We start from the raw sequence: 27,472 nt of genomic DNA on the forward strand, positions 1-27,472 counted from the left end.
AAATCTACCGGAATAGGGAGGTATGTGACTGTCTGTCGATCAGAAAGATTGAAGTAGCAGGCATGGGAGAGTGGAGAGTGTGGAGAGATAGAGGAGAGAGTGGAGCGATAGAGGAGAGAGTGGTGCGATAGAGGAGAGAGTGGTGAGATCGAGGGGAGAGTGCAGAGATAGAGGAGAGAGTGGTGCGATAGAGGAGAGAGTGGTGAGATAGAGGGGAGAGTGCAGAGATAGAGGAGAGAGTGGTGAGATAGAGGAGAGAGTGGTGAGATAGGGGAGAGAGTGGTGAGATAGAGGAGAGAGTGGTGAGATAGAGGAGAGAGTGGAGAGATAGAGGAGAGAGTGGTGAGATAGAGGAGAGAGTGGAGAGATAGAGGAGAGAGTGGTGAGATAGAGGAGAGAGTGGAGAGGTAGAGGAGAGAGTGGTGAGATAGAGGAGAGAGTGGAGAGATAGAGGAGAGAGTGGAGAGATAGAGGAGAGAGTGGTGAGATAGAGGAGAGATAGAGGAGAGAGTGGTGAGATAGAGGAGAGAGTGGTGAGATAGAGGAGAGAGTGGAGAGATAGAGGAGAGAGTGGTGAGATAGAGGAGAGAGTGGTGAGATAGAGGAGAGAGTGGAGAGATAGAGGAGAGAGTGGTGAGATAGAGGAGAGAGTGGAGAGATAGAGGGGAAAGTGGAGAGATAAAGGAGGGGGAGAGGAGAGTAGAGGAGAGATAAAGCGATAGAGTAGAGGAGAGTAGAGAAGAGGAGAGGAGAGGAAATATAGAGGAGCGATAGAGGAGAGTAGAGGAGAGTAAAGGAGAGGAGAGGACAAATAGAGGTGTGATAGAGGAGAGTAGAGATGAGGAGAGTAGAGGAGATATAGAGGAGCGATAGAGGAGAGTTGAGGAGAGTAGAGAAGAGTAGAGGAGAGTAGAGTAGAGGAGAGATAGAGGAGAGTGGAGATAGAGGAGAGATAGAGGAGAGATAGAGGCGCGATGGAGGAGAGTAGAGGAGAGATAGAGGAGAGTAGAGGAGAGATAGAGGAGCGATGGAGGAGAGTAGAGGAGAGGAGAGGAGAGTAGAGGAAAGTAGAGAAGCAATAGAGGAGAGTAGAGGAGAGATAGAGGAGAGATAGAGGAGAGTAGGGGAGAGATAGAGGAGCGATGGAGGAGAGTAGAGGAGAGTAGAGGAGAGTAGAGGAGAGATAGAGGAGGGTAGAGGAGAGATAGAGGAGAGTAGAGGAGAGATAGAGGAGAGTAGAAGATAAATAGAGGAGAGTAGAGGAGCGATAGAGGAGAGATAGAGGAGAGGGGAGATAGAGGAGCGATGGAGGAGAGTAGAGGAGAGATAGAGGAGCGATGGAGGAGAGTAGAGGAGAGGAGAGGAGCGATAGAGGACAGTAGAGGAGAGTAGAGGAGAGTAGAGGAGCGATAGAGGAGAGTAGAGGAGAGATAGAGGAGAGTAGAGGGAAGTAGTGGAGAGTAGAGGAGAGTAGAGGAGCGATAGAGGAGAGTAGAGGAGAGTAGAGGAGAGATAGAGGAGGGTAGAGGAGAGATAGGGGAGAGTAGAGGAGATAGAGGAGGGTAGAGGAGAGATAGAGGAGCTTAGAGGAGAGGAGAGTAGAAGATAAATAGAGGAGAGTAGAGGAGCGATAGAGGAGAGTAGAGGAGCGATAGAGGAGAGTAGATGAAAGTAGAGGAGAGTAGAGGAGCGATAGAGGAGGGTAGAGGAGAGATAGAGGAGAGTAGAGGAGATAGAGAAGGGTAGAGGAGAGGTAGAACAGAGTAGAGGAGGAGGAGAAGAAGAAGAAGAAGAGAGGGGAGATAGAAGGGAGGCGATATACACTGAGTGTACAAAACATTAAGAACACCTGCTCTTTCCATGACATAGACTGACCAGTTGAATCCAGGTGAAAGCTATGATCCCTTATTGATGCCACTTGTTAAATTCACTTCAATCAGTGTAGATGAAGGGGAGGAGACAGGTTAAAGAAGGATTTTTAAGCCTTGAGACATTTGAGACATGGATTGTGTATGTATTCCATTCAGAGGGTGAATGGGCAAGACAAAATATTGAAGTGACTTTGAATGGGGTATGGTAGTAGGTGCCAGGCGCACCTGTTTGAATGTGTCAAGAATTGCAACGCTGCTGGGTTTTTCATGCTCAACAGTTTCCTGTGTGTATTAAGAATGGTCCACCACCGAAAGGACATCTAGCCAACTTGACACAACTGTGGGAAGCATCGCCTGTGGAACACTATCAACACCTTGTAGAGTCCATGCCCGACTAATTGAGGCTGTTCTGAGGGAAAGTCAATATTTATTAGGAAGGTGTTCCTAATGTTTTGTACAGACAGTATAGAAGATAGGAGTGGCTGGCACCCCATACAGCTAGCTCATTATTGGACCTTTGTAGTCTGGAACCTGGTAGTGGAAGGGGCTTGCTCTGAGTTTAGGGAGAAGCTGGGTTTTAGTTTTACAGGCCTAAAGCTCCATATGGGACCCAGTCATATTCAATGTCTCCATGACCATGATTGGCTCATCCATGGTCCAATGAAAACTCATTTGGGGAGGGCTGATTTGATCTGATGGAAAACTCTTGTTAATGTTCAGTATACTGGACACTGCCTAGTTAAGTCATCAGTGTGGTCCTGTCTATCCCAGTATGGCACTGCCTTTTCGACCCTGTTCTGACTTTGGTCCTTTACAAACCTGCTTTATGTAAAATATTGTGTGCTATAGCTTGGAAAATAAATACATGTGACTGGATGACAACATATTGATGTTTGTTTCCAACATTGGGGCTGTTTTCCTAAAGACGTTAAATCTGCCTCGTGTTTTGTTTCCTTGCCACGTTACTAACGAGTATCACGATACTGGTATAGTCCCGGCCATACCTCTAGCCCTCTGCTTCCCTTTGATAAGCCAGGCTAGTGATGGAGCTAGGGTTGTCTTGGCTGGAGACTCTTTTTTTCAGTATGCTAATGGATGGGTAAACTGATGGTTGGAGATTTATTATGACTGGGGCCAGTGCAATCAACAGTTTTGGCTGGCGAACAATGTATTATGTGATTGAGAGTGTGAATTTGGAGGAAAATAAGACGAACAGTTGCCAGGAATAAATGAACAAGAGATCTAGAACAATGATGAAAGAAGAGAAATGGAGAGAGTGAGAGGAAAAGACAGCGGGTGTAGAGAGAGAGAGAGAGAGAGAGAGAGAGAGAGAGAGAAGAGAGAGGAGAGAGAGAGGGAGAGAGGAGATAGAGAGAAAGAGAAAGAGAGAGAGATAGAGAGTAAGAGAGAGAGAGAAAAAGAGAGAGAGAGAGAGAGGGGAGATAGAGAGAGAGGGGGAGAGAGGAGAGAGAGGAGAGAGTGAGAGAGAGAGGAACAGGAAATATGTTGAGAGAAAGCGAGGGAATAGAAAGTCAGTCTGAATTAGCCACTTCAGTTTTCATGGGCTTCTGGACATTGAATTAGCTGCCTCCTGATGAGAATGGATGGAGGTTTGCTGTCCTAATGGATAAAGCAGATTGAACAGATACAGTATCATGTTCTCATTCAACCCAGTATCAGAGACTCAACATCAACTATGGCTGGGCTATATAGTCCAGATACCGGTATGGATTTTTACAATATTGCCTAAAACAATATTTTGATACAATGGTAAATAAATTAAAAGTTTTACAAATTAAATTACTTCACAGTCTGTTTTGTCCTAGTTTGGTTGAGTATAAAACGGAATGGAGTTTTAATGTCACATGCACAAGTACAGTGAAATGCCTTTCTTACAAACTCATTCCTTCAATTCTGACCAGTTTCCCAGTCCCTGCCGATGACAAACATCCCCACAGCATGATGCTGCCACCACCATGCTTCACTGTGGGGATGGTGTTCTCGGGGTGATGAGAGGTGTTGGGTTTGCGCCAGATATAGCGTTTTTTAGTCTAATCTGACCAGAGTACCTTCTTCCATATGTTTGGCGATTCTCCCACATGCCTTTTGGCGAACACCAAACGTGTTTGCTTATTTTCTTCTTTAAGCAATGGCTTTTTTCTGGCCACTCTTCCGTAAAGCCCAGCTCTGTGGAGTGTATGGCTTAAAGTGGTCCTATGGACAGATACTCCAATCTCCGCTGTGGAGCTTTGACAGCTCAGGGTTATCTTTGGTCTCTTTGTTGCCTCTCTGATTAATGCCCTCCTTGCCTGGTCCATGAGTTTTGGTGGGCGGCCCTCTCTTGGCAGGTTTGTTGTGGTGCCATATTCTTTCCATTTTTTAATAATGGATTTAATGGTGCTCCATGGGATGTTCAAAGTTTCTGATATTTTTTTATAACCCAACCCTGATCTATACTTCTCCACAACTTTGTCCCTGACCTGTTTAGCGAGCTCCTTGGTCTTCATGGTGCCGCTTGCTTGGTGGTGCCCCTTGCTTAGTGGTGTTGCAGACTCTGGGGCCTTTCAGAACAGGTGTATATATACTGAGATCATGTGACACTTAGATTGCACACAGGTGGACTTTATTTAACTAATTATGTGACTTCTGAAGGTAATTGGTTGCACCAGATCTTATTTAGGGGCTTCATAGCAAAGGGGGTGAATACATATGCACGCACCACTTTTCCGTTATTTATTTTGTAGAATTTTTTGTATGTCCATTACATGAAATCCAAATAAAAATCAATTTAAATTACAGGTTGTAATGCAACAAAATAGGAAAAACGCCAAGGGGGATGAATACTTTTGCAGGGATACTGGAGTGATGGAGGTAGATATGTATGGGGCCAAGGGGACTAGGCAACAGGATATAAGATAAACAGAGTGGCAGCAGCTTGTATGTGAGTGGGTGTGCGGGTGTGTAGAGTCAGTATAAATGTACATGCAAATTATGTGTGAATGAGAAAATGATGGAGTGAGTGTGGGTGTGAGTGTTGGAGTGACAGTGTGTGTGAGTGTGTAGGGCCCTGTGAGTGTGCATAGAGACAGTGCAAAGATTGAAATACAAGGTCAATAAAGATACAAGGTTAACTCAGATAGTCGATGTAGACATTTTGTTAGCTATTTAGCAGTCTTATGGCTTGGTGATAGAAGCTGTTCAAATCAACATTTTATTTGTCACATACACGTGTTTAGCAGATGTTATTGCGGGTGTAGCAAAACGCTTGCGCTTCTAGCGGTGCAGTAATATCTAACAAGTAATATCTAACAATTTCACAACATATACCCAATACACACAAATCTAAGTAAGGAATGGAATTTAAGAATATATACATATATGGATAAGCAATGACAGAGCGGCATGGACTAAGATACAGTAGAATATTATAGAATACAGTATATACAGTGGAGAGAACAAGTATTTGATACACTGCCGATTTTGCAGGTTTTCCTACTTACAAAGCATGTAGAGGTCTGTAATTTTTATCATAGGTACACTTCAACTGTGATAGACGGAATCTAAAACAAAAATCCAGAAAATCACATTGTATGATTTTTAAGTAATTAATTTGCATTTTATTGCATGACGTAAGTATTTGATCACCTACCAACCAGTAAGAATTCCGTCTCTCACAGACCTGTTAGTTTTTCTTTAAGAAGCCCTCCTGTTCTCCACTCATTACCTGTATTAACTGCACCTGTTTGAACTCATTACCTGTATAAAAGACCCCTGTCCACACACTCAATCAAACAGACTCCAACCTCTCCACAATGGCCAAGACCAGAGAGCTGTGTAAGGACATCAGGGATAAAATTGTAGACCTGCACAAGGCTGGGATGGGCTACAGGACAATAGGCAAGCAGCTTGGTGAGAAGGCAACAACTGTTGGTGCAATTATTAGAAAATGGAAGATGTTCAAGATGACAGACAATCACCATCGGTCTGGCGTTCCATGCAAGATCTCACCTCGTGGGGCATCAATGATCATGAGGAAGGTGAGGGATCAGCCCAGAACTACACGGCAGGACCTGGTCAATGACCTGAAGAGAGCTGGGACCACAGTCTCAAAGAAAACCATTAGTAACACACTATGCCGTCACAGATTAAAATCCTGCAGCGCACGCAAGGTCCCCCTGCTCAAGCCAGCGCATGTCCAGGCCCGTCTGAAGTTTGCCAATGACCATCTGGATGATCCAGAGGAGGAATGGGAGAAGGTCATGTGGTCTGATGAGACAACAATATAGCTTTTTGGTCTAAACTCCACTCGCCGTGTTTGGAGGAAGAAGAAGGATGAGTACAACCCCAAGAACACCATCCCAACCGTGAAGCATGGAGGTGGAAACATAATTCTTTGGGGATGCTTTTTTGCAAAGGGGACAGGACGACTGCACCGTATTGAGGGGAGGATGGATGGGGCCTTGTATCACAAGATCTTGGCCAACATCCTCCTTCCCTCAGTAAGAGCATCGAAGATGGGTCGTGGCTGGGTCTTCCAGCATGACAACGACCCGAAACACACAGCCAGGGCAACTAAGGAGTGGCTCCGTAAGAAGCATCTCAAGGTCCTGGAGTGGCCTAGCCAGTCTCCAGACCTGAACCCAATAGAAAATCTTTGGAGGGAGCTGAAAGTCTGTATTGCCCAGCGACAGCCCCCGAAACCTGAAGGATCTGGAGAAGGTCTGTATGGAGGAGTGGGCCAAAATCCCTGCTGCAGTGTGTGCAAACCTGGTCAAGACCTACAGGAAACGTATGATCTCTGTAATTGCAAACAAAGGTTTCTGTACCAAATATTAAGTTCTGCTTTTCTGATGTATCAAATACTTATGTCATGCAATAAAATGCAAATGAATTACTTAAAAATCATACAATGTGATTTTCTGGATTTTTGTTTTAGATTCCGTCTCTCACAGTTGAAGTGTACCTATGATAAAAATTACAGACCTCTACATGCTTTGTAAGTAGGAAAACCTGCAAAATCGGCAGTGTATCAAATACTTGTTCTCCCCACTGTACATATGAGATGAGTAATACTACATGTAAACATTAAAGTTACTAGTGTTCCATTTCTTAAAGTGGCCAGTGATTTCAATAGGCAGCAGCAGCCTCTAGTGTGCTAGTGATGGCTATTTAACAAGTCTGATGGCCTTGAAATAGAAGCTGTTTTTCATTCTCTCGGTCCCAGCTTTGATGCACCTGTACTGACCTCGCCTTCTGGATGATAGCGGGGTGAACAGGCAGTGGCTCGGGTGGTTGATGTCCTTGATTATCTTTTTGGCCTTCCTGTGACATCGGGTGCTGTAGGTGTCCTGGACGGCAGGAGCCTGTTGGTGTCAGTTGGTATCAGTTGGGCAGGAGCCTGTTGGTGTCAGTTGGGCAGGAGCCTTCAGGATCCTGTTGGTGTCAGTTGGGCAGGAGCCTTCAGGAGCCTGTTGGTGTCAGTTGGTGTCAGTTGGGCAGGAGCCTGTTGGCATCAGTTGGTGTCAGTTGGGCAGGAGCCTGTTGGTGTCAGTTGGGCAGGAGCCTTCGGAGCCTGTTGGTGTCAGTTGGTGTCAGATGGGCAGGAGCCTTCAGGAGCCTGTTGGTGTCAGTTGGTATCAGTTGGGCAGGAGCCTGTTGGTGTCAGTTGGTGTCAGTTGGGCAGGAGCCTTCAGGAGCCTGTTGGTGTCAGTTGGTGTCAGTTGGGCAGGAGCCTTCAGGAGCCTGTTGGTGTCAGTTGGTGTCAGTTGGGCAGGAGCCTTCAGGATCCTGTTGGTGTCTGTTGGTGTCAGTTGGGCAGGCGCCGTCAGGTAATGCACCGGTAGCTCTTACCGTAGCAGAGGAAATAGTCTTGGTTGGAGTCTTTGACGATTTTGCGGGCTTTCTTTTCACACCACCTGATATAGAGGTCCTGGATGGCAGGGAGCTCGGCCCCAGTAATGTACTGGGCTGTCCACACAATCCTCTGTAGCGCCATGCGATCGAAGGCGGTGCTATTTCCATACCAAGCAGTGATACAGCCAGTCAACATGCTCATAATGGTACAGCTGTAGAACCTTTTTAGAATTTGAGGGCCCATGCCAAACTCGTTCAACCTCCTGAGGGGGAAGAGACACTGTGGCGCCTTCTTCACGACTGTGCGTGTGTATTTGGACCATTTTAAGTCTTTAGTGATTTGGACACCGAGGAACTTGAAGCTGTCTACCTGCTCTCCCCCCTGTTTCATGTAGTCCACGGTCAGCTCCTTGGTCTTGCTGATGTTGAGGGAGAGGTTGTTGCTCCGGCACCACACAGCCAGGTCACTGACCTCCTCCCTGTAGGCTGACTCATCGTTGCTGATGATCACGCCTACCACCGTCGTGTCGTCAGCGAACTTGATAGTGGTGTTGGAGTCGTGCGTGGCCACACAGTCATGGGTGAACAAGGAGTACAGGAGGGGACTAAGCACACACCCCTGTGGGGCCCCTGTGTTAAGGGTCAGTGTGGTGGAGGTGATGTTGCCTAACCTCACCACCTGGGATCGGCACGTCAAGAAGTCCAGTTGCAGAGGGAGGTGTTCAGACCCAGAGTCCTAAGCTTGGTGCCTAACTTGGAGGGAACTTATGGTGTTGAACGCTGAGCTGTAGTCAATGAACAGCATTCTCACATAGGTATTGTTCTTATCTAGGTGGGTGAGTGCAGTGTGGAGAGCAATTGAGATTGCGTCGTCCATGGATCTGTTGGGGCGGTATGCAAATTGGAGAGGGTCTAGGGTGGTTGGGATGGTGGAGTTAATGTGTGCCATAACCAGCCTCTCAAAGCTACTGGACGGTAGTCATTGTGGCATGAAGCATTAGAGTTCTTAGGAACAGGAATTGTCATCTTAAAACATGTGGGGACTACAGACTGGAACAAGGAGAGGTTGAAAATTACCGTGAATATGCCTGCCAGCTGTTCTGCGCATGCTCTGAGAACGCACCCTGGAATACCGTCTGGGCCCGCGGCCTTGTGGGTGTTGAGCTTAGAATTAATTTGTTGACATCCTAGGGTCATGCACTACTCATAAAACATATTTACATATTTAACTTTTATTACTCAGAAACAAAAAAGACCTTAATGGCGGTATGCCATACCATAAACAATGGGAAAACAATAGTGATATGATGTTTTGGACATATCGCACAGTCCTACTATCAACCATATCCCCTTTCATCTGGAGCAACACATCTGTAGATATGCAATGAATCTCACAGAGTTTAGTTTCGCTCATCTAGACTGGAGAGCCTGCATGGCTAGCATAACAAATGCATTATTGAGATTTGAACGTGATTGAAAAGGAGAGTAGAGTAGACCAAATCAAAGTATTTATTTCAAAGTGAGTCCCAAAACTTGAAAAGACATGAATGAAATAAATATAATATGTGTGGTTATTCATAGGGTTAACATTTTATATTTTCAGAGGTTTCAGAGACATAATCCGTAGGTAGAAATAATTACAAAGGGTTTCCATGTCATAAGAAGTTCCTAACTCCTTTGCTGGCTCTTTAAGTTAGGTACTTCTTCTAATGCTTTGTTCTCTTTTACAGGGAACCCATTGGAAAGAAGAAGTGCGGTAAGGCCACTTTTGTATTCCATTTTGGGGTAAGTTGTAATTGCAATTTATGTTTAGCAGACGCGCTTATCCAGAGGAAGTTACAGTAGTTGAGTGTGTACATCTTTATACTGGTCCCCCATGGGAATTGAACCCACAACCTTGGCGTTCCAAGCGCCACGCTCCACCAACTGAGCTACACAAGACTAGATAAGTGTTTGTTGTATGTACTTCATGTAGAAAATATAATATGGATGAGCACTGACGTGAAATAGAAACATGAATTAGGAGAAAACATTTCCAGCCGTAGTATCTTATTACCTCACTGCATTTCTCAACTGAGATTTGAGCGCCCTCTAGCTGTGATGTTGGATATGCGCTCCATTATTTTCGAAAAAGATTTGTATGTAAAGATTTAGGATTGTAGTAAGACTGTAGTAGGTCAATCATATATTTAATTTCTTGAAGTTAGATACAGTGGGGGAAAAAAGTATTTAGTCAGCCACCAATTGTGCAAGTTCTCCCACTTAAAAAGATGAGAGAGGCCTGTAATTTTCATCATAGGTACACGTCAACTATGACAGACAAAATTAGGAAAAAAAATCCAGAAAATCACATTGTAGGATTTTTTATGAATTTATTTGCAAATTATGGTGGAAAATAAGTATTTGGTCAATAACAAAAGTTTCTCAATACTTTGTTATATACCCTTTGTTGGCAATGACACAGGTCAAACGTTTTCTGTAAGTCTTCACAAGGTTTTCACACACTGTTGCTGGTATTTTGGCCCATTCCTCCATGCAGATCTCCTCTAGAGCAGTGATGTTTTGGGGCTGTCGCTGGGCAACACGGACTTTCAACTCCCTCCAAAGATTTTCTATGGGGTTGAGATCTGGAGACTGGCTAGGCCACTCCAGGGCCTTGAAATGCTTCTTACGAAGCCACTCCTTCGTTGCCCGGGCGGTGTGTTTGGGATCATTGTCATGCTGAAAGACCCAGCCACGTTTCATCTTCAATGCCCTTGCTGATGGAAGGAGGTTTTCACTCAAAATCTCACGATACATGGCCCCATTCATTGAGTTTTTACCAAAAAGTTATATTTTGGTTTCATCTGACCATATGACATTCTCCCAATCCTCTTCTGGATCATCCAAATGTACTCTAGCAAACTTCAGACGGGCCTGGACATGTACTGTCTTAAGCAGGGGGACACGTCTGGCACTGCAGGATTTGAGTCCCTGGCGGCGTAGTGTGTTACTGATGGTAGGCTTTGTTACTTTGTTCCCAGCTCTCTTCAGGTCATTCACTAGGTCCCACCGTGTGGTTCTGGGATTTTTGCTCACCGTTCTTGTGATCATTTTGACCCCACGGGGTGAGATCTTGCGTGGAGCCCCAGATCGAGGGAGATCAGTGGTCTTGTATGTCTTCCATTTCCTAATAATTGCTCCCACAGTTGATTTCTTCAAACCAAGCTGCTTACCTATTGCAGATTCAGTCTTCCCAGCCTGGTGCAGGTCTACAATTTTGTTTCTGGTGTCCTTTGACAGCTCTTTGGTCTTGGCCATAGTGGAGTTTGGAGTGTGACTGTTTGAGGTTGTGGACATGTGTCTTTTATACTGATAACAAGTTCAAACAGGTGCCATTAATACAGGTAACGAGTGGAGGACAGAGGAGCCTCTTAAATAAGAAGTTACAGGTCTGTGAGAGCCAGAAATCTTGCTTGTTTGTAGGTGACCAAATACTTATTTTCCACCATAATTTGCAAATAAATTCATAAAAAATCCTACAATGTGATTTTCTGGATTTTTTTGTTATCATAGTTGACGTGTACCTATGATGAAAATTACAGGCCTCTCTCATCTTTTTAAGTGGGAGAACTTGCACAATTGGTGGCTGACTAAATACTTTTTTTCCCCACTGTACATACCATTACTTCTAAAAAGTGTTTTTATAAAGAGTTTTTCACTTTCTTTGTTAATCTAACCAACCCATCCATGTCAAGTTTCAACTTTCAGTTTCAATTTCCTTCATTTTCCTCCATCAGGCATTGTGGAGAGAGCGACTACTTTCCTAAAGAGAGGTAGTAACAGACTCATGCTTGGCCGTGCTCTGTGTGTGGCCCCGGGTTGCTAGCCATCCATTTGGCCCTTACCTGGCCCCTACCGGGCCCCTGTCTGCTGGGCCTTTAGCTGGGATGTGGCTCTGAGGTGGGACTGGGCAGTGCAGAGTAGAGCGGTGGAAGGACCTGGTCCCAGATCTGCATGTGCTCAGCCAACACCTCTGTTTCAGCCAACGCAAATACAGGTCTGGGACCAGGCTAGGGAAGGTTGTGGTAGAGAGGGCAGGGTGGGACAAGCTTGGTGCTCACTCTGTGTGATGTGCATGGCAGTGTGTTAGCTTTGTCAAGAGAGCACCAGATGGTGTGTGTCTTACTGTACACCCCGTCCGACTCCCTTTGCTACTGTGCTGAAATCAACCCTGTCTTGGTTGTGGGAATTAACTGTCACCTTGATAGACGTGCATGCGGTACCACAACAACAACAACAACAACAACACCCTCCTCATTCTGTGTCGTGGGGTATCAGACATGACAGTTTTCATAATATATAATATCTAGTAAGTTTGGAAGCACCTACTTGTACGATTAATTTAGAGACTTGATGCAGGATGGTGTAAATACAAGGCTCAATTTCTGGATGGAATCCTTTTTGGGATTGTACGGTTGTGAATTTAGAGGATATTATGAGTGCATTCCACAGTTAGTTCTGGTAATCATCCCACCAAGTGCACATCACAGAGCAGGTCCTCTTGTTGTGCTAACCTACAGCGTTGTGGTAGTGTAGGTGTCGGGTGTCCTTGTGGCGGGTTGTCTCTGTCTCTGTGGCAGCCATGTTTGTGATTGGCAAACCCTCCTTCCTGTCCTGTCCTCTCTCCCAACATCTCCCTCTCAGACCCTCCTTCCCTCTGCTCTCTGACCACCATTTTTCTAAAATCACATCTGCTTCCTTTTCGTCCTCGTCCTCCCCCTCTGGCTCGCTCTGCTCTCTGTCGTGTGGTGGCAGGTAGAGGGGTCAGCGCTACATGTCTGTCTGTGTGCTCTGTGCCCCTCCCTGCAGGAGACTCCAGCGCAGCTGACCCTCTGCTCCTGGACCAGTATGTGGCCGTCACTGACTATGAGAAGCAGGAGAGCTCTGAGATCAGCCTGCACGTGGGACAGACGGTGGAGGTCATCGAGAAGAATGAGTCTGGTACGAGACCTGGGTCAGATGGAGGGAGTCTTTAGCTTAACCACTGAGGTTGTGTCCCTAATGGCACTTTATTGCCTATATAGTGGTGGGCCTATGGGCCCTGGTCAAAACTAGTCCACTATTTGTATTTGTATTTGTACACCACTGCATATCTACAATACAACATGTATAATACCACCATACAACAATATTACAATGTATGTGTGTGTGTAGAGTGTGTGTGTGCTAGCGCTTGTGTGCGTATGCGTCACTATAAAGAGAGTAGGGTACCATTTGGGACAAAACCGGAGTCCTGGCACCCTTAACGTAATTTATAAAGACATCACACTGTCTCTAACTGTTTTTGCCCTAATCAACTGAAAGAATGTTATCATACTTGAAGGAACGCCTAAGATACAGGTGTACCAAGACAACTACATAATGCTATCACGATGTCTTCAGAACCTTCCAAACAGACAACTGCCAAATAGCAGAATAAGGTATCACGTTGTCTTCAGAACCTTCCAAACAGACAACTGCCAAATAGCAGAATAAGGTATCACAATGTCTTCAGAACCTTCCAAACAGACAACTGCCAAATAGCAGAATAAGGTATCACGATGTCTTCAGAACCTTCCAAACAGACAACTGCCAAATAGCAGAATAAGGTATCACGATGTCTTCAGAACCTTCCAAACAGACAACTGCCAAATAGCAGAATAAGGTATCACGTTGTCTTCAGAACCTTCCAAACAGACAACTGCCAAATAGCAGAATAAGGTATCACGTTGTCTTCAGAACCTTCCAAACAGACAACTGCCAAATAGCAGAATAAGGTATCACGTTGTCTTCAGTACCTTCCAAACAGACAACTGCCAAATAGCAGAATAAGGTATCACAATGTCTTCAGAACCTTCCAAACAGACAACTGCCAAATAGCAGAATAAGATATCACGATGTCTTCAGAACCTTCCAAACAGACAACTACCAAATAGCAGAATAAGGTATCACGATGTCTTCAGAACCTTCCAAACAGACAACTGCCAAATAGCAGAATAAGGTATCACGTTGTCTTCAGAACCTTCCAAACAGACAACTGCCAAATAGCAGAATAAGGTATCACAATGTCTTCAGAACCTTCCAAACAGACAACTGCCAAATAGCAGAATAAGGTATCACGATGTCTTCAGAACCTTCCAAACAGACAACTGCCAAATAGCAGAATAAGGTATCACGATGTCTTCAGAACCTTCCAAACAGACAACTGCCAAATAGCAGAATAAGGTATCACGTTGTCTTCAGAACCTTCCAAACAGACAACTGCCAAATAGCAGAATAAGGTATCACGATGTCTTCAGAACCTTCCAAACAGACAACTGCCAAATAGCAGAATAAGGTATCACGATGTCTTCAGAACCTTCCAAACAGACAACTACCAAATAGCAGAATAAGGTATCACGATGTCTTCAGAACCTTCCAAACAGACAACTGCCAAATAGCAGAATAAGGTATCACGTTGTCTTCAGAACCTTCCAAACAGACAACTGCCAAATAGCAGAATAAGGTATCACAATGTCTTCAGAACCTTCCAAACAGACAACTGCCAAATAGCAGAATAAGGTATCACGATGTCTTCAGAACCTTCCAAACAGACAACTGCCAAATAGCAGAATAAGGTATCACGATGTCTTCAGAACCTTCCAAACAGACAACTGCCAAATAGCAGAATAAGGTATCACGTTGTCTTCAGAACCTTCCAAACAGACAACTGCCAAATAGCAGAATAAGGTATCACGTTGTCTTCAGAACCTTCCAAACAGACAACTGCCAAATAGCAGAATAAGGTATCACGATGTCTTCAGAACCTTCCAAACAGACAACTGCCAAATAGCAGAATAAGGTATCACGTTGTCTTCAGAACCTTCCAAACAGACAACTGCCAAATAGCAGAATAAGGTATCACGTTGTCTTCAGAACCTTCCAAACAGACAACTGCCAAATAGCAGAATAAGGTATCACGATGTCTTCAGAACCTTCCAAACAGACAACTGCCAAATAGCAGAATAAGGTATCACGTTGTCTTCAGAACCTTCCAAACAGACAACTGCCAAATAGCAGAATAAGGTATCACGATGTCTTCAGAACCTTCCAAACAGACAACTGCCAAATAGCAGAATAAGGTATCACGTTGTCTTCAGAACCTTCCAAACAGACAACTGCCAAATAGCAGAATAAGGTATCACGTTGTCTTCAGAACCTTCCAAACAGACAACTGCCAAATAGCAGAATAAGGTATCACGTTGTCTTCAGAACCTTCCAAACAGACAAATAGCAGAATAAGGTATCACGTTGTCTTCAGAACCTTCCAAACAGACAACTGCCAAATAGCAGAATAAGGTATCACGTTGTCTTCAGAACCTTCCAAACAGACAACTGTCAAATAGCAGAATAAGGTATCACGTTGTCTTCAGAACCTTCCAAACAGACAACTGCCAAATAGCAGAATAAGGTATCACGTTGTCTTCAGAACCTTCCAAACAGACAAGGCCAATCCAAGACCCAGAGAGAGCCTCTGCTGTGTGTCTGACTGTTCTGTGTTTCTGTGTGTGTTTTTTGCTTTCTGTGTGCAGGTTGGTGGTTTGTTAGTTCAGACGAGGCCCAGGGCTGGGTCCCTGCCACCTGCCTGGAGGCCCAGGATGACCCTGATGACTTCTCCCTGCCCGGCGAGGAAGGTAACTCTCTCCATCTGTCACACTGCCCTAGGCCACATTCAGAATCAAAACAAACTGTAACTACAGATCAACGCTGGCAGGCTTAGGTCACAGCTCACAGTCTGAGAGTCAACAGCTCAAGGCTTGCTGCCAAGTCATAATGATGCAAAATAGTATGCGTCCTGTCATTGATTAAGATGTAGGAGAAATGTGGAACTGTAATGAATAAATCTTGGAATCTCTACAGTACTTGTATTGGCATTACAAAATACTATTGTGTGTTTGTGTGTGAAAGGGAGGGGGGGGTTGTTGCAAGATAACAGTGGGAAGAGGACCCAGATAACCAAAGGGAAAATGACCTCTGACATTCCATCTGTTCACACAGTTCTAATCACCATCAGCTGTCACTGTCTGTCTATTAGAACCAACCAAACACAAAGCGGAGTATTCACTTCCTGTGTACTTACTTCCTACTTCCTGCTGCCCACTGTGCTCTGCGTCAGTGTCCCGGAGATACTGGTCACTGCTGAAACACGTGGGCCGCCGGCGAACATTAGGGGATCTGTTCAGCACAGGCACAGGCTTTGGGCAAGGTGGAGCGCACGCCTCTTTTCCCCCTAATCGTCATGTGTGTGTAGAATGTCATGTTTAGCATGCAAATCCTGTGCATAACCAACCCAAGCACGGAGAGTGATGCAAGACATGCACGTGTGTAGTGTAGCATGGATTAGAATGGATGCTACCGCTATGTTAGAATGGATGCTACCGCTATGTTAGAATGGATGCTACCGCTATGTTTGAATGGATGCTACCGCTATGTTAGAATGGATGCTACCGCTATGTTAGAATGGATGCTACCGCTATGTTTGTATTATTTGTTCTCTCGATGGAATGCAGCGGGAAAAAGCTCAGTTTTTCTCACTTTGTTATTTCAGTGAAATTAATATGATATATTTTAAATTGTTTGTTCCTTCTAAATACACTATCTGTTTAACAATCACTTTAATTCAGTTGACTTAAAACGGACCCGTTATAGATTAGGTATTAAAACCTAATCTATTTGAAGTAGGTTTTGTAATCTTAGTTGTAATGCTGTCTTGTTTGTGTGTGCTTAATGTTGGTGGAGAGATGTTTTGTGTTGCATGATGTGTGTTGCACATCTTCTCACTCCACAGGATAGATCCTGCCCAGGCTCTGTCTACAAGGACACACTCACTGTTACCCTGGTTTAGACCAGTTACCAGTTTATGATCTGGGAGTGGTGTACTGGGGGCTAACACACTACATTCACTAGCAGATAGTGGGAGGCTAGGGTTTTAGGATTTGGTATGAGGAAAGAACACTATCAATTGTTTTCCATAGATAGTCAAAAGAGATTAGTCCCAACTACTCGCTCTCAACATGCCATCATGTGCTGTCCCTGCCAAGTTGTTGATTCCATCTGCTTGATTGACGTTCTTGTGAAAGTTAGTATGCTAGACGTAAAAAATACATCACCTAATGTCATGTATTCTTTGCCGTTTCCAGAGGAGAAGTACACAGTGATCTACCCGTACGCAGCGCGAGACCAAGACGAGATCGACCTGGAAAGTGGCATGACGGTGGAGGTCATCCAGAAGAACCTGGAGGGCTGGTGGAAGATCAGGTAAAACACAGAACCCTACGAACGTGTCTGTAGGCTGTGTGTGCATGTGAATGTAATTTAGTGTATGAATGTGTATGTGTGTCAGAGTTGGTTGCTCCTTTGTACCAAATAAGGCCTTTGTAGTTGTTGTTGTTGTGTTTCTTTCTATTGTAGTCGTAACCTCTCTGCTGCTCTCTACAGGTACCAGGGACAGGAGGGCTGGGCCCCGGCGTCCTACCTGAAGAAGGCCGACATCCTGAGCCAGAAGCTGGCGGCGGGCCACGCCAGCACCAACGATCTGGACGGATTCTCCAAGCAGCAGAACCAAGGAGCCAAGGAGAGCAGAGGAGACAACAAGGACCAGAAAGAAAAGGGATTCTCCCCCTTCGCCAAGCAGCACAGTGAGTGGGAACTAACAACTGTAAACTACAGTAACTTGTTTAACAACAAACAACTGTAACTCTCTACTTCATGGGAAATTTCACATTTTAAAAACGTAATATTCATCATCTTCAGCACCACCCCAACCTCAACTTATGTGAAAATGTATGAGGCTTTATAATGTCTTTGAATAATGCCTACCTGCAGGCTTTAAAGGAGATTTTCAAAAATGCTCAACTTCATATTTATATACCAACATCAACATACATCATGTGAAAATGGTGTGTTTCGATGTTCTGTAGTAAAAAAGATAGAGGAAGATAAGTGTTTCCAATGACATCGTTGGCGTGAGTAGGCTTTGCCTACTAATTGTCTACTAATTGGTTGATGATGTCATTGGAAACACTTATCTTCCTCTAACAAGTAATAAAGCCGTATACATGCAGGCTTAAGTAAAGTGTTACCAAGACATCTCATCTGTAGAAGAGATGCCTCCTCAGTCTACTCCCTCAGAGACGTTTCTCTGCAAGGCTCTCTAACTCAATGCCAGAGTAATGTAAAACATCTCCCTTTATTTCCTAGTAAGTAATTGAGGAGCTGAATGCCTCCCACAACTACACCTCCATTAGTGCCATTACACATAGTTAGAGAGCCGAAGGCCCCGGTCTATAGAGCTCATCAGTCTGCATCTAATCTCTCTCTCTCAATTCAATTTCAATTTCAATTTAAGGGCTTTATTGGCATGGGCAACGTATGTTAACATTGCCAAAGCAAGTGAAGTAGATAGTAAACAAAAGTGAAATAAACTATAAATATTAACAGTAAACATTACACTCAAAAGTTCCAAAAGAATAAAGACATTTCAAATGTCATATTATGTATATATACAGTGTTGTAACAATGTGCAAATAGTTAAAGTACAAATGGGAAAATAAATAAACATAAATATGGGTTGTATTTACAATGGTGTTTGTTCTTCACTGGTTGCCCTTTTCTTGTGGCAACAGGTCACAAATCTTGCAGCTGTGATGGCACACTGTGTTTTTTCACCCAGTAGATAAGGGAGTTTATCAAAATCGCTGTAATCTGAGGGACATATGTGTCTCTAATATGGTCATACATTTGGCAGGAGGTTAGGAAGTGCAGCTCAGTTTCCACCTCATTTTGTGGGCAGTGTGCACATAGCCTGTCTTCTCTTGAGAGCCAGGTCTGCCTATGGTGGCCTTTCTCAATAGCAAGGCTATGCTCACTGAGTCTGTACATAGTCAAAGCTTTCCTTAAGTTTTGGTCAGTCACAGTGGTCAGGTATTCTGCCACGGTGTACTCTCTGTTTAGGGCCAAATAGCATTCTAGTTTGCTCTGTTTTTTTGTTTGTTCTTTCCAATGTGTCAAGTAATTCTCTTTTTGTTTTCTCATGATTTGGTTGGGTCTAATTGTGTTGTTGTTGTTGTTGTTGTTGTTGTCCTGGGGCTCTGTGGGGTCTGTTTGTGTTTGTGAACAGAGCCCCAGGACCAGCTTACTTAGGGGACTCTTCTCCAAGTTCATCTCTCTGTAGGTGATGGCTTTGTTATGGAAGGTTTGGGAATCGCTTCCTTTTAAGTGGTTATAGAATTTAACGGCTCTTTTCTGGATTTTGATAATTAGCGGGTATTGGCCTAATTCTGCTCTGCATTCATTATTTGGTGTTTTACGTTGTACACGGAGGATGTTTTTGCAGAATTCTGCATGCAGAGTCTCAATTTGGTGTTTGTCCCATTTTGTGAATTCATGGTTGGTGAGCGGACCCCAGACCTCACAACCATAAAGGGCAATGGGTTCTATAACTGATTCAAGTATTTTTAGCCAGATCCTAATTGGTATGTCAAATTTTATGTTCCTTTTGATGGCATAGAAGGCCCTTCTTGCCTTGTCTCTCAGATCGTTCACAGCTTTGTGGAAGTTACCTGTGGCGCTGATGTTTAGGCCGAGGTATGTATAGTTTTTTGTGTGCTCTAGGGCAACGGTGTCTAGATGGAATTTGTATTTGTGGTCCTGGCAACTGGACCTTTTTTGGAACACCATTATTTTTGTATTACTGAGATTTACTGTCAGGGCCCAGGTCTGACAGAATCTGTGTAGAAGATCTAGGTGCTGCTGTAGGCCCTCCTTGGTTGGTGACAGAAGCACCACATCATCAGCAAACATTAAACATTTTACTTCAAATTCTAGTAGGGTGAGGCCGGGTGCTGCAGACTGCAGACTGCCCTCGCCAATTCGTTGATATATATATATGTTGAAGAGGGAGGGGCTTAAACTGCATCCCTGTCTCACCCCACGGCCCTGTGGAAAGAAATGTGTGTGTTTTTTGCCAATTTTAACCGCACACTTGTTGTTTGTGTACATGGATTTTATAATGTCGTATGTTTTTCCCCCAACCCCACTTTCCATCAATTTGTATAGCAGACCCTCATGCCAAATTGAGTCAAAAGCTTTTTTGAAATCAAAAAAGCATGAGAAGACTTTGCCTTTGTTTTGTTTTGTTTGTTTGTCAATTAGGGTGTGCAGGGTGAATACGTGGTCTGTCGTACGGTAATTTGGTTAAAAGCCAATTTGACATTTGCTCAGTACATTGTTTTCACTGAAGAAATGAACTAGTCTGCTGTTAATGATAATGCAGAGGATTTTCCCAAGGTTGCTGTTGACACATATCCCACGGTAGTTATTGGGGTCAAATTTGTCTCCACTTTTGTGGATTGGGGTGATCAGTCCTTGGTTCCAAATATTGGGGAAGATGCCAGAGCTAAGGATGATGTTAAAGAGTTTAAGTATAGCTAATATAAATGTGTGGTCTGTATATTTTATCATTTCATTGAGGATACCATCAACACCACAGGCCTTTTTGTCCTGTAGTTCATTCAATGTAATTGGAGAATCCAGTGGGTTCTGGTAGTCTTTAATAGTTGATTCTAAGATTTACATTTGATCATGTATATTTTTTTGCTGTTTGTTCTGTTATTAGGTTGTTTCTTTCTTAGGTTTTTGCATTCTTCATCAAACCATTTATCACTGTTGTTACTTTTCTTCTGTTTCCTGTTAGATATTTTTTAGATATGATAGGGAAGCTGAGAGGTCAAATATACTGTTTAGGTTTTCTACTGCCAAGTTTACACCTTCACTATTACAGTGGAACTTTTTGTCCAGGAAGTTGTCTAGAATGGATTGAATTTGTTGTTGCCTAATTGTTTTTTGGTAGGTTTCAACACTACTTTCCTTTCATCTATAGCATTTCTTAATAATATTCAGTTCCTTTGGCTTTGATGCCTCATGATTGAGTATTGCTCTGTTCAAGTAGACTGTGATTTTGCTGTGGTCTGATAGGGGTGTCAGTGGGCTGACTGTGAATGCTCTGAGAGACTCTGGGTTGAGGTCAATGATAAAGTAGTCTACAGTACTACTGCCAAGATATGAGCTATAGGTGTACCTACCATAGGAATCCCCTCGAAGCCTACCATTGACTATGTACATACCCAGTGTGCGACAGAGCTGCAGGAGTCATGACCCGTTTTTGTTGGTTATGTTGTCGTAGTTGTGCCTAGGGGGGCATATGGGGGATGGTGTTTGCCCCCCTGTGTGCTGAGGTTGTCAGGTTCTTGTCCAGTTCTGGCATTTAGGTCGCCACAGACTAGTATATATCCCTGGGTCTGGAAATGATTGATTTCCCCCTCCAGGATGGAGAAGCTGTCTTCATTAAAGTATGGGGATTCTAGTGGGGGGATATAGGTAGCACACAGGAGGACATTTTTCTCTGTTGAGATAATTTCCTTTTGAATTTCTAACCAAATGTAAAATGTTCCTGTTTTGATTAATTTAATAGAGTGAGTTAGGTCTGCTCTATACCAAATTAGCATACCCCCTGAGTCCCTTCCCTGTTTCACACCTGGTAGTTTGGTGGATGGGACTACCAGCTCTCTGTAACCTAGAGGGCAACCAGTGGGTCCGTCTCCTCTATTCCATGTTTGTTTCTCTCTCTCTATCTCTCTCTCTCTGAGGAGTTGATGTCAATGCAGGCAGTGTTTTGAGACTGATGGGCTGTGCTGAGATGCAGCTCACTGGAGTCTGATATCCTCTGTCTTTTCCCTTACAGAACAAGGGGCGAGACAAAGACCACCACCACGCAGAGATCTCACCATCGTAAGTGCCCTCCACCAACCACTTAACCACACATCCTGCGACACCATCAACACTCGTTAACAAAGACATTTGACTAAATTAGTTTTGCATTGATTTGATGTGTTGATCTGCCACAAGTCAAGTCTCGTACTGACCCACTCTTTCTTTCTTCACACCCTCCCTCTCTCCCTCCCTCTAGCCGAGGGGGCAGAACCTGCCCAAGCCGCCCACCCCTCCCCAGGTGGAGGAGGAATTCTACACCATTGCAGACTTCCAGACCACCATCCCAGATGGCATCAGCTTCCAGGCTGGGGTCAAAGTGGAGGTGAGACACGTCACATCTCATCACACATTGGTAGATGGTTATTGTTTGATGGCGAACAGCCTACCATCTCCCGCCTAGAGAAACCTTTCAGATTGAATTGATAAGTTTGATTCAATATGCAATACATTTGTTTACCACAAAAAAGTCAAAACTCAGAGGGAAGTTCAATTGTTTAATACCAAAGACACAACAGCTGTAATGCGCGCCCCTCGAGTGACGCAGCTGAATACGTAGCTAGTGGCGCAGCACTCTCTTATAGCAAAGCTCCCCCCACTCCCATACAATGTTATACTTCAGCAGTTTTCCACTGTGATTGACTTAGCCCCATCACCCTGATTTAAGACCTTTTCAGACATTTCAATAGTTTCAACATCCCTTGGCCCAGTTCCTCATCTCGTCTGGGTTCCCTAGCCCTTGGGCCCAGTTCCTTGTCTCGTCTGGGTTCTATAGCTCTTGGGCCAACTTCCACTTCTTGTCCTATTGTTGCTCCAGATAACATATCGTGGGTCTCTGGTCACAGGGAGTACATAGACGCTTCTTCAAACCGACACACTAATATTCAACACTTTTCTCTACTTTCACTATGACTTTGTAAGGCAAAACATCCCAGAGACTTAAGACCTCATTCTACTTCTCCTTAATCACTCAAAAGCCAATCATTTCACAAACAGCAATTATTTACAATCAGAATAGAAGACCCCCGTGTAGCTCAGTTGTTAGATCATGGCGCTTGCAACGCCAGGGTTGTGGGTTCGATTCCCACGGGGGGCCAGTATGAAAATTTATGCACTCACTAACTGTAAGTCGCTCTGGATAAGAGCGTCTGCTAAATGACTCAAATGTAAATGTAAAATGTAAGGGGATTTTAATGATGCTTCACAAAATGCACTCACTGTGTACAACTTCTGCTGTGTCTTGATTCCTGATTCCCTGACTGACTCACTGATCCCCTGTTTCTGTTGTCCAGGTGATAGAGAAGAACTCCAGTGGCTGGTGGTACATTCAGATTGAAGACAAAGAGGGCTGGGCCCCCATTACCTTCATCGACAAATACAAAAAGACCAGTTTGACCCCGCGCCCTAACTTCCTGGCACCTCTGCCCAACGAGATGGCCCAGCTGAAGCTGGAGGATGGTGGTGCAGGGCAAGAGGACAGCTGGTCCAAACCGCTGCCAGACGAGCCCACCGCGAGCAGCGAGTCTGGAGCCCGGCCTAAGCTCAGAGACTGGAAGTCCAGCGCCAGTAAGGTTGCATCAGCCTTCTCCGGACCCCTGCCCCCCGCCCCGTCTGCCCCACCTGCTGAGGAGAAGCCAGCCTTGCCACCTCGCAGGGAGTCCATCAACAAGAGCCTGGACATTGAGATTACTGTGGAGAAACCCAGGCCAGACCTATCCAAACCCATGCCTCCGAAACCCCCAGCCCCTGGTGTCATCATGCCCCTGCTCACCCCCAAAACTGCCCCCTTCAAGCCCGACAAGCCCCCCGAGCCCAAGAGAGAGGTCGCAAACAAGCCTCTGCATCTGAAGAATGAGATGGGTCTGGAGTGTGGTCACAAGGTCTCCGCCAAAGAGGTGAAGAAGTTCAACCTGAAACATGTGGCTAAGCAACCGCCCAAGCCCAAGCCTGATCCACCGGAGGAGAAACCAGAGGTCGCCAGCCCTGCACTGTTCATGAAGCCCAAACCTATAGTCCGGCCCAAACCCGGCCCAGCTGCCAAGACAGAACCGCCAGCTGACAACAAGCTGGACATCACCAACCTGAGGAGCAAGCTGAAGCCTTCAAAGCCAGTTGAACCAGGCTCTGGATCAGCAGAGCCAAGCCAGCAAAACGGCACTGCAGCCAACAACGGCCCTAGCAACATTCTCCCCAAGATGCCGCCACCCAACCTCCCCCCTAATAATGCTTTACCCAAGATGCCCCCTCCTAATAATGTTCTCCCCAAGATGCCGCATCCCAACAGCCCCCCGATCAATGCCCTCCCCAAGATGCCCCTGGCCCCCAGTGCTCTCTACAATGGCAAGGCCAGTGACGAGCCCAAATTCCCCCCCAAGCAGCAAAATGGCCACGGATACGTGAGCCCCAACAAATCTGCTGTTTCCCCACACAAAGAACCTCCAGGGAGACCCGCCGTCCTCCCTAGGAGACCCCCTCCACCCAAAAAGACCTCTGAGCCGTCCAGCCCCACAGAAACCAAAGCCCCCCTGAAAGAGCTCCCAGACACAAAGCCTGCTCCCACCCAGCTCAGCAGACCCCCTCCCCCTAAACCCAAGGCCTTCGTACTGCCCCCACCCAAAGACAAGGAGAAGGTGGTCCCAAAGCCCCTGCTTAAGAGTGAGAAACCAGGCCCTCCGAGGGACAAGCTGCCTCCTCTGATCAAGGAGCCCAGTAAAGAGGAGCTGTTCTTGGCCGTGGCGGACTTTGAGGGCGACGATCAGACTGCCAGCTTCAAGGAGGGCACCGTGTTCGAGGTGATGGAGAGGAACAGCAGCGGCTGGTGGTTTTGTAAAAATATAGGAGAAGGGCCAATGAAAGAGGGCTGGATCCCCTCCAATTACCTGACCAAGAAACCCTAGGTACCAGGTTCTGTTGGCTTTTTTAATACAGAAATATATCACTAATTGTATTTAATTAGCTTTTTTTTATTTATAGGTACCTTTTTTTAAATGTAGCTGTTTTTTGTTACTTTTTTACATTCCATTGTTTAGCATTCAAGCGAGAATTAACCAGCAATGACGCGTTTATTTTATTTTTTAAATGTTTTATCCTCGTTACAAATGACCAGGCATCAAATCCGGGACAAGCAAATTTCCCTTTCATGTTCACTTTGTGCCATACATTATGTTACTCAAGCCTATAATGTCATTTTATGATATATATCACAAGCTTTGTAATAGAACAAAATATGTCCTTCCAAGCCTTCTATGATATTGTGCCTCAGTATAATATTCAAAGTGCTTTAAGCTTAAATATATGCAATTTAGCTAGTTAGTGTCTCAGTTAGCATATCAAAGATGCTTCAGTCTAATGAGTACATTTGACATTTTAGTCATTTAGCAGACGCTCTTATCCAGAGCGACTTACAGTTAGTGAGTGCATACATTTTTAATACTTTAGAGTCGAAACTGACAGTGCAATGCATATGGAAAATAAATCAAACCATACGATAGAGGAACCAGGGTCCGTATTCACAAAGTTTCTCGTAGGAGTGCTGATCTAGGATTAGTTTAGCCTTTTAGATCATAATTAATAAGATTACATGAACAGGGTGTACCTGATCCTAGATCAGATCCTAGATGGCCATGTATACTCAGATACCTCAAAGAACATCCCTCCTCCTACTATGGCTGCAACGGAGGTTACAAGGGAAGTTCAAGAGGACATTTAGTTTTTCAAGAACTAAAATAGCAACACTTCAAAAGGAGTTTTTGCCAAGTGATTCTAAGTGCTTATATGAAACATTTATACAGTTTTCATGTGTTTGTGAACCGTGTTTCTTTTTCCTTTCGGAACTGCATAATAATGTTGCGGTTAATTTTTAACAGATGTGCACTTTTCAGATTATTCAGACGGTTCAGGTTTCACACTGTGGCTTAACAGACAGAGAAAGTAGTGTACAAATGAAAGCCATAGCCATGTTTTAAAACCTTAAATTAGGTCTTAGCAAGACTTTGGGAAATGTATACCAGGGTTAATCCAGTTCACCTCCTCTCAGGATGGACTGAATTGACTTCATTGAAATGAACCCCTTCCCTGGTGTTCACAGTACGATGGTGAAAAACACACAAGTAAGAATGACTGATTCAAGTAGAGATTACATCAGGCTGCTTCTGGTAAATACAATATTCCATAATTATGCTGTAGGCCAAGGTCTACCATTACTACAGCCTGTAAATTAGGGAATTCACCTGTGATTTGTGCAATGATACAGTACAATATACAGCCTCACTTTATCTCCAAAACAGTGCTCAAATATAAAACACTATATAAAGTGTGATCATTATTCAATGTTTTACATTAGTGCTTGACTGGTTTCAAGCACAGACTCAGCAAAGTAGTTATTGTACTTCCAGAATGAAGTAATGTCAGCTGTTGTCACCTTTTGTTTACTTTTCACCTCTTGCCAGGTCTGGTCATTGGGAAATAGGGTCCAGTCAGTCGTACGGTAGCGGAATGAAGGTTTTTTGGATGTTGTAGTTGGTCATATGAAAAGGCTGATGTGAGGAAACTCAGAGGGGGTTCGTCTCCTAGGAGATGCACAGACAAGGCTAGGAGTGGCAGTAGCTCACAGGTTCATTGGAGAGTCTTTGAATATGGTTGATCTGCTCCTAGTTGCTATGAGGGTTTTTTTTCCTCCCCATTTTCCCCTCTGAATCATCTTATGTTAGAGGACTAGGTCCAATGTCATTCAATGGCTGATAAATTAAGTGCAATCAAGTGTATTATTTTAAGGTCTTAGTGCCTGTGTCTGGTCGTAACCAACATTGCTAACAGTGAAGTTACTTGAGGTTTTCAGTCTTTTGGCCAGTGTGCATAGTGCACTTGAAAAGTCATGATATTCATAATGTCAGATTTGTAATGATAATGATCAACACATGGCGTAAGCCCAGACTTAGTGGAATGTCTGAGTGAAAGGTGGATTGGGTAAGGGTTGGAATGAGAGTTGGATAAACTCATGTATTCTACAGTTTGCATAAAGAGAAAGGCAAGCAGGGATGTGAACACTGCAATGCAAGCAAACAGTATGGGATGTTAGTCTTTGTAATTCTTTACCCTAAACAGGTCAATTGAATAAATGTTAAAAGAAGAAACTGCTTTTTCTTTATTCTTTGAGATATGCAGCAGGACAATCCCCCCCCGCCCACCCCACCCCACCCCACTTCAAATTGCAGATATCCCATCTTAGTACTGTACTGTTTTTTTTTTCTTTTCTTATTTGTGTGTATTTCCTTTCATGGTCTCTTCTTTCATATTAATAAGTCAATAAACATTTTCCATTTTTGTATGGTGTCTTGGTTTTCCTTGGAAATGTTTCTTAGTATTTTGAGTAAACGGATGCAACCTAAACGTTAAAGCCATAATGGTGTAGGAGAAGTAGACAGAAGAACATTTGCCTTTATTAGACGTATGTACAACAGTGGTTCCCTCTGCTGAACAGTCACTCACACCCCTTACAAATACAGTTCAACAGAGGAAAAGCTGCAGTCATTACAAATGACAACAGAAGAGAAAAACATTCAAACAAATTAAAATACATATTGTGAAAGAGGGAGTTGGTGAGCTAGCGAGCAAGAGAGTGGATGTACCTGATAGTTGACCTGATTACTGGACATTAAACAGGTCTAGTTGGTCAGAAAACAAGGCCCATTTTCAGAAGCAGACGGACACATTAACTTCAAAAAGTCTTTAAAAATAATTACAAAACAGAATCATGAAAAAACAATGATGCACTCCCTCAAATAACCTAGTATACCCCTCTCAGTGCAAAGAAAGTGGAGGAAAAAGACCAGTTTAAAGCTGAAAAATGTCATTGCACTTTGGTTAGCTGACAGCGCATTTAATATAAACATAGAAACAATCAATCAATAACCTTAATAATA

The 27,472-nt window shown here is 44.2% G+C and overlaps 1 protein-coding gene and 1 non-coding gene across 5 annotated transcripts in view; one reads left to right on the forward strand and one right to left on the reverse strand.

The window, feature by feature from the left end:
* The window catches only part of sh3pxd2b (SH3 and PX domains 2B), a 75,781-nt gene extending 48,907 nt beyond the window's left edge, over positions 1–26,874 (forward strand). Inside the window, exons 6-15 of one of the 4 annotated variants that reach the window (XM_041893614.2) lie at positions 9,455–9,480; positions 11,504–11,539; positions 12,576–12,707; positions 15,317–15,418; positions 15,901–15,990; positions 16,925–17,042; positions 17,223–17,422; positions 21,526–21,572; positions 21,751–21,876; positions 22,844–26,874. In XM_041893614.2, coding sequence (XP_041749548.2) covers positions 9,455–9,480; positions 11,504–11,539; positions 12,576–12,707; positions 15,317–15,418; positions 15,901–15,990; positions 16,925–17,042; positions 17,223–17,422; positions 21,526–21,572; positions 21,751–21,876; positions 22,844–24,448 — 2,482 coding nt within the window. In that variant the 3' untranslated portion in view covers positions 24,449–26,874. The remainder of the gene's footprint in view (positions 1–9,454; positions 9,481–11,503; positions 11,540–12,575; positions 12,708–15,316; positions 15,419–15,900; positions 15,991–16,924; positions 17,043–17,222; positions 17,423–21,525; positions 21,573–21,750; positions 21,877–22,843) is intronic. The other 3 variants (XM_045224323.1, XM_045224324.1, XM_045224325.1) reach the window with 3 other exon arrangements.
* On the reverse strand, positions 9,593–9,666 carry trnap-ugg. Its single transcript has one exon. It is a non-coding gene; the product is annotated as a tRNA-Pro (tRNA).
* Positions 26,875–27,472: the final 598 nt, after the last annotated feature.

This window comes from Coregonus clupeaformis, chromosome 13, assembly GCF_020615455.1.
Source record: "Coregonus clupeaformis isolate EN_2021a chromosome 13, ASM2061545v1, whole genome shotgun sequence".
Classification (NCBI taxonomy): Eukaryota; Metazoa; Chordata; class Actinopteri; order Salmoniformes; family Salmonidae; genus Coregonus; species Coregonus clupeaformis.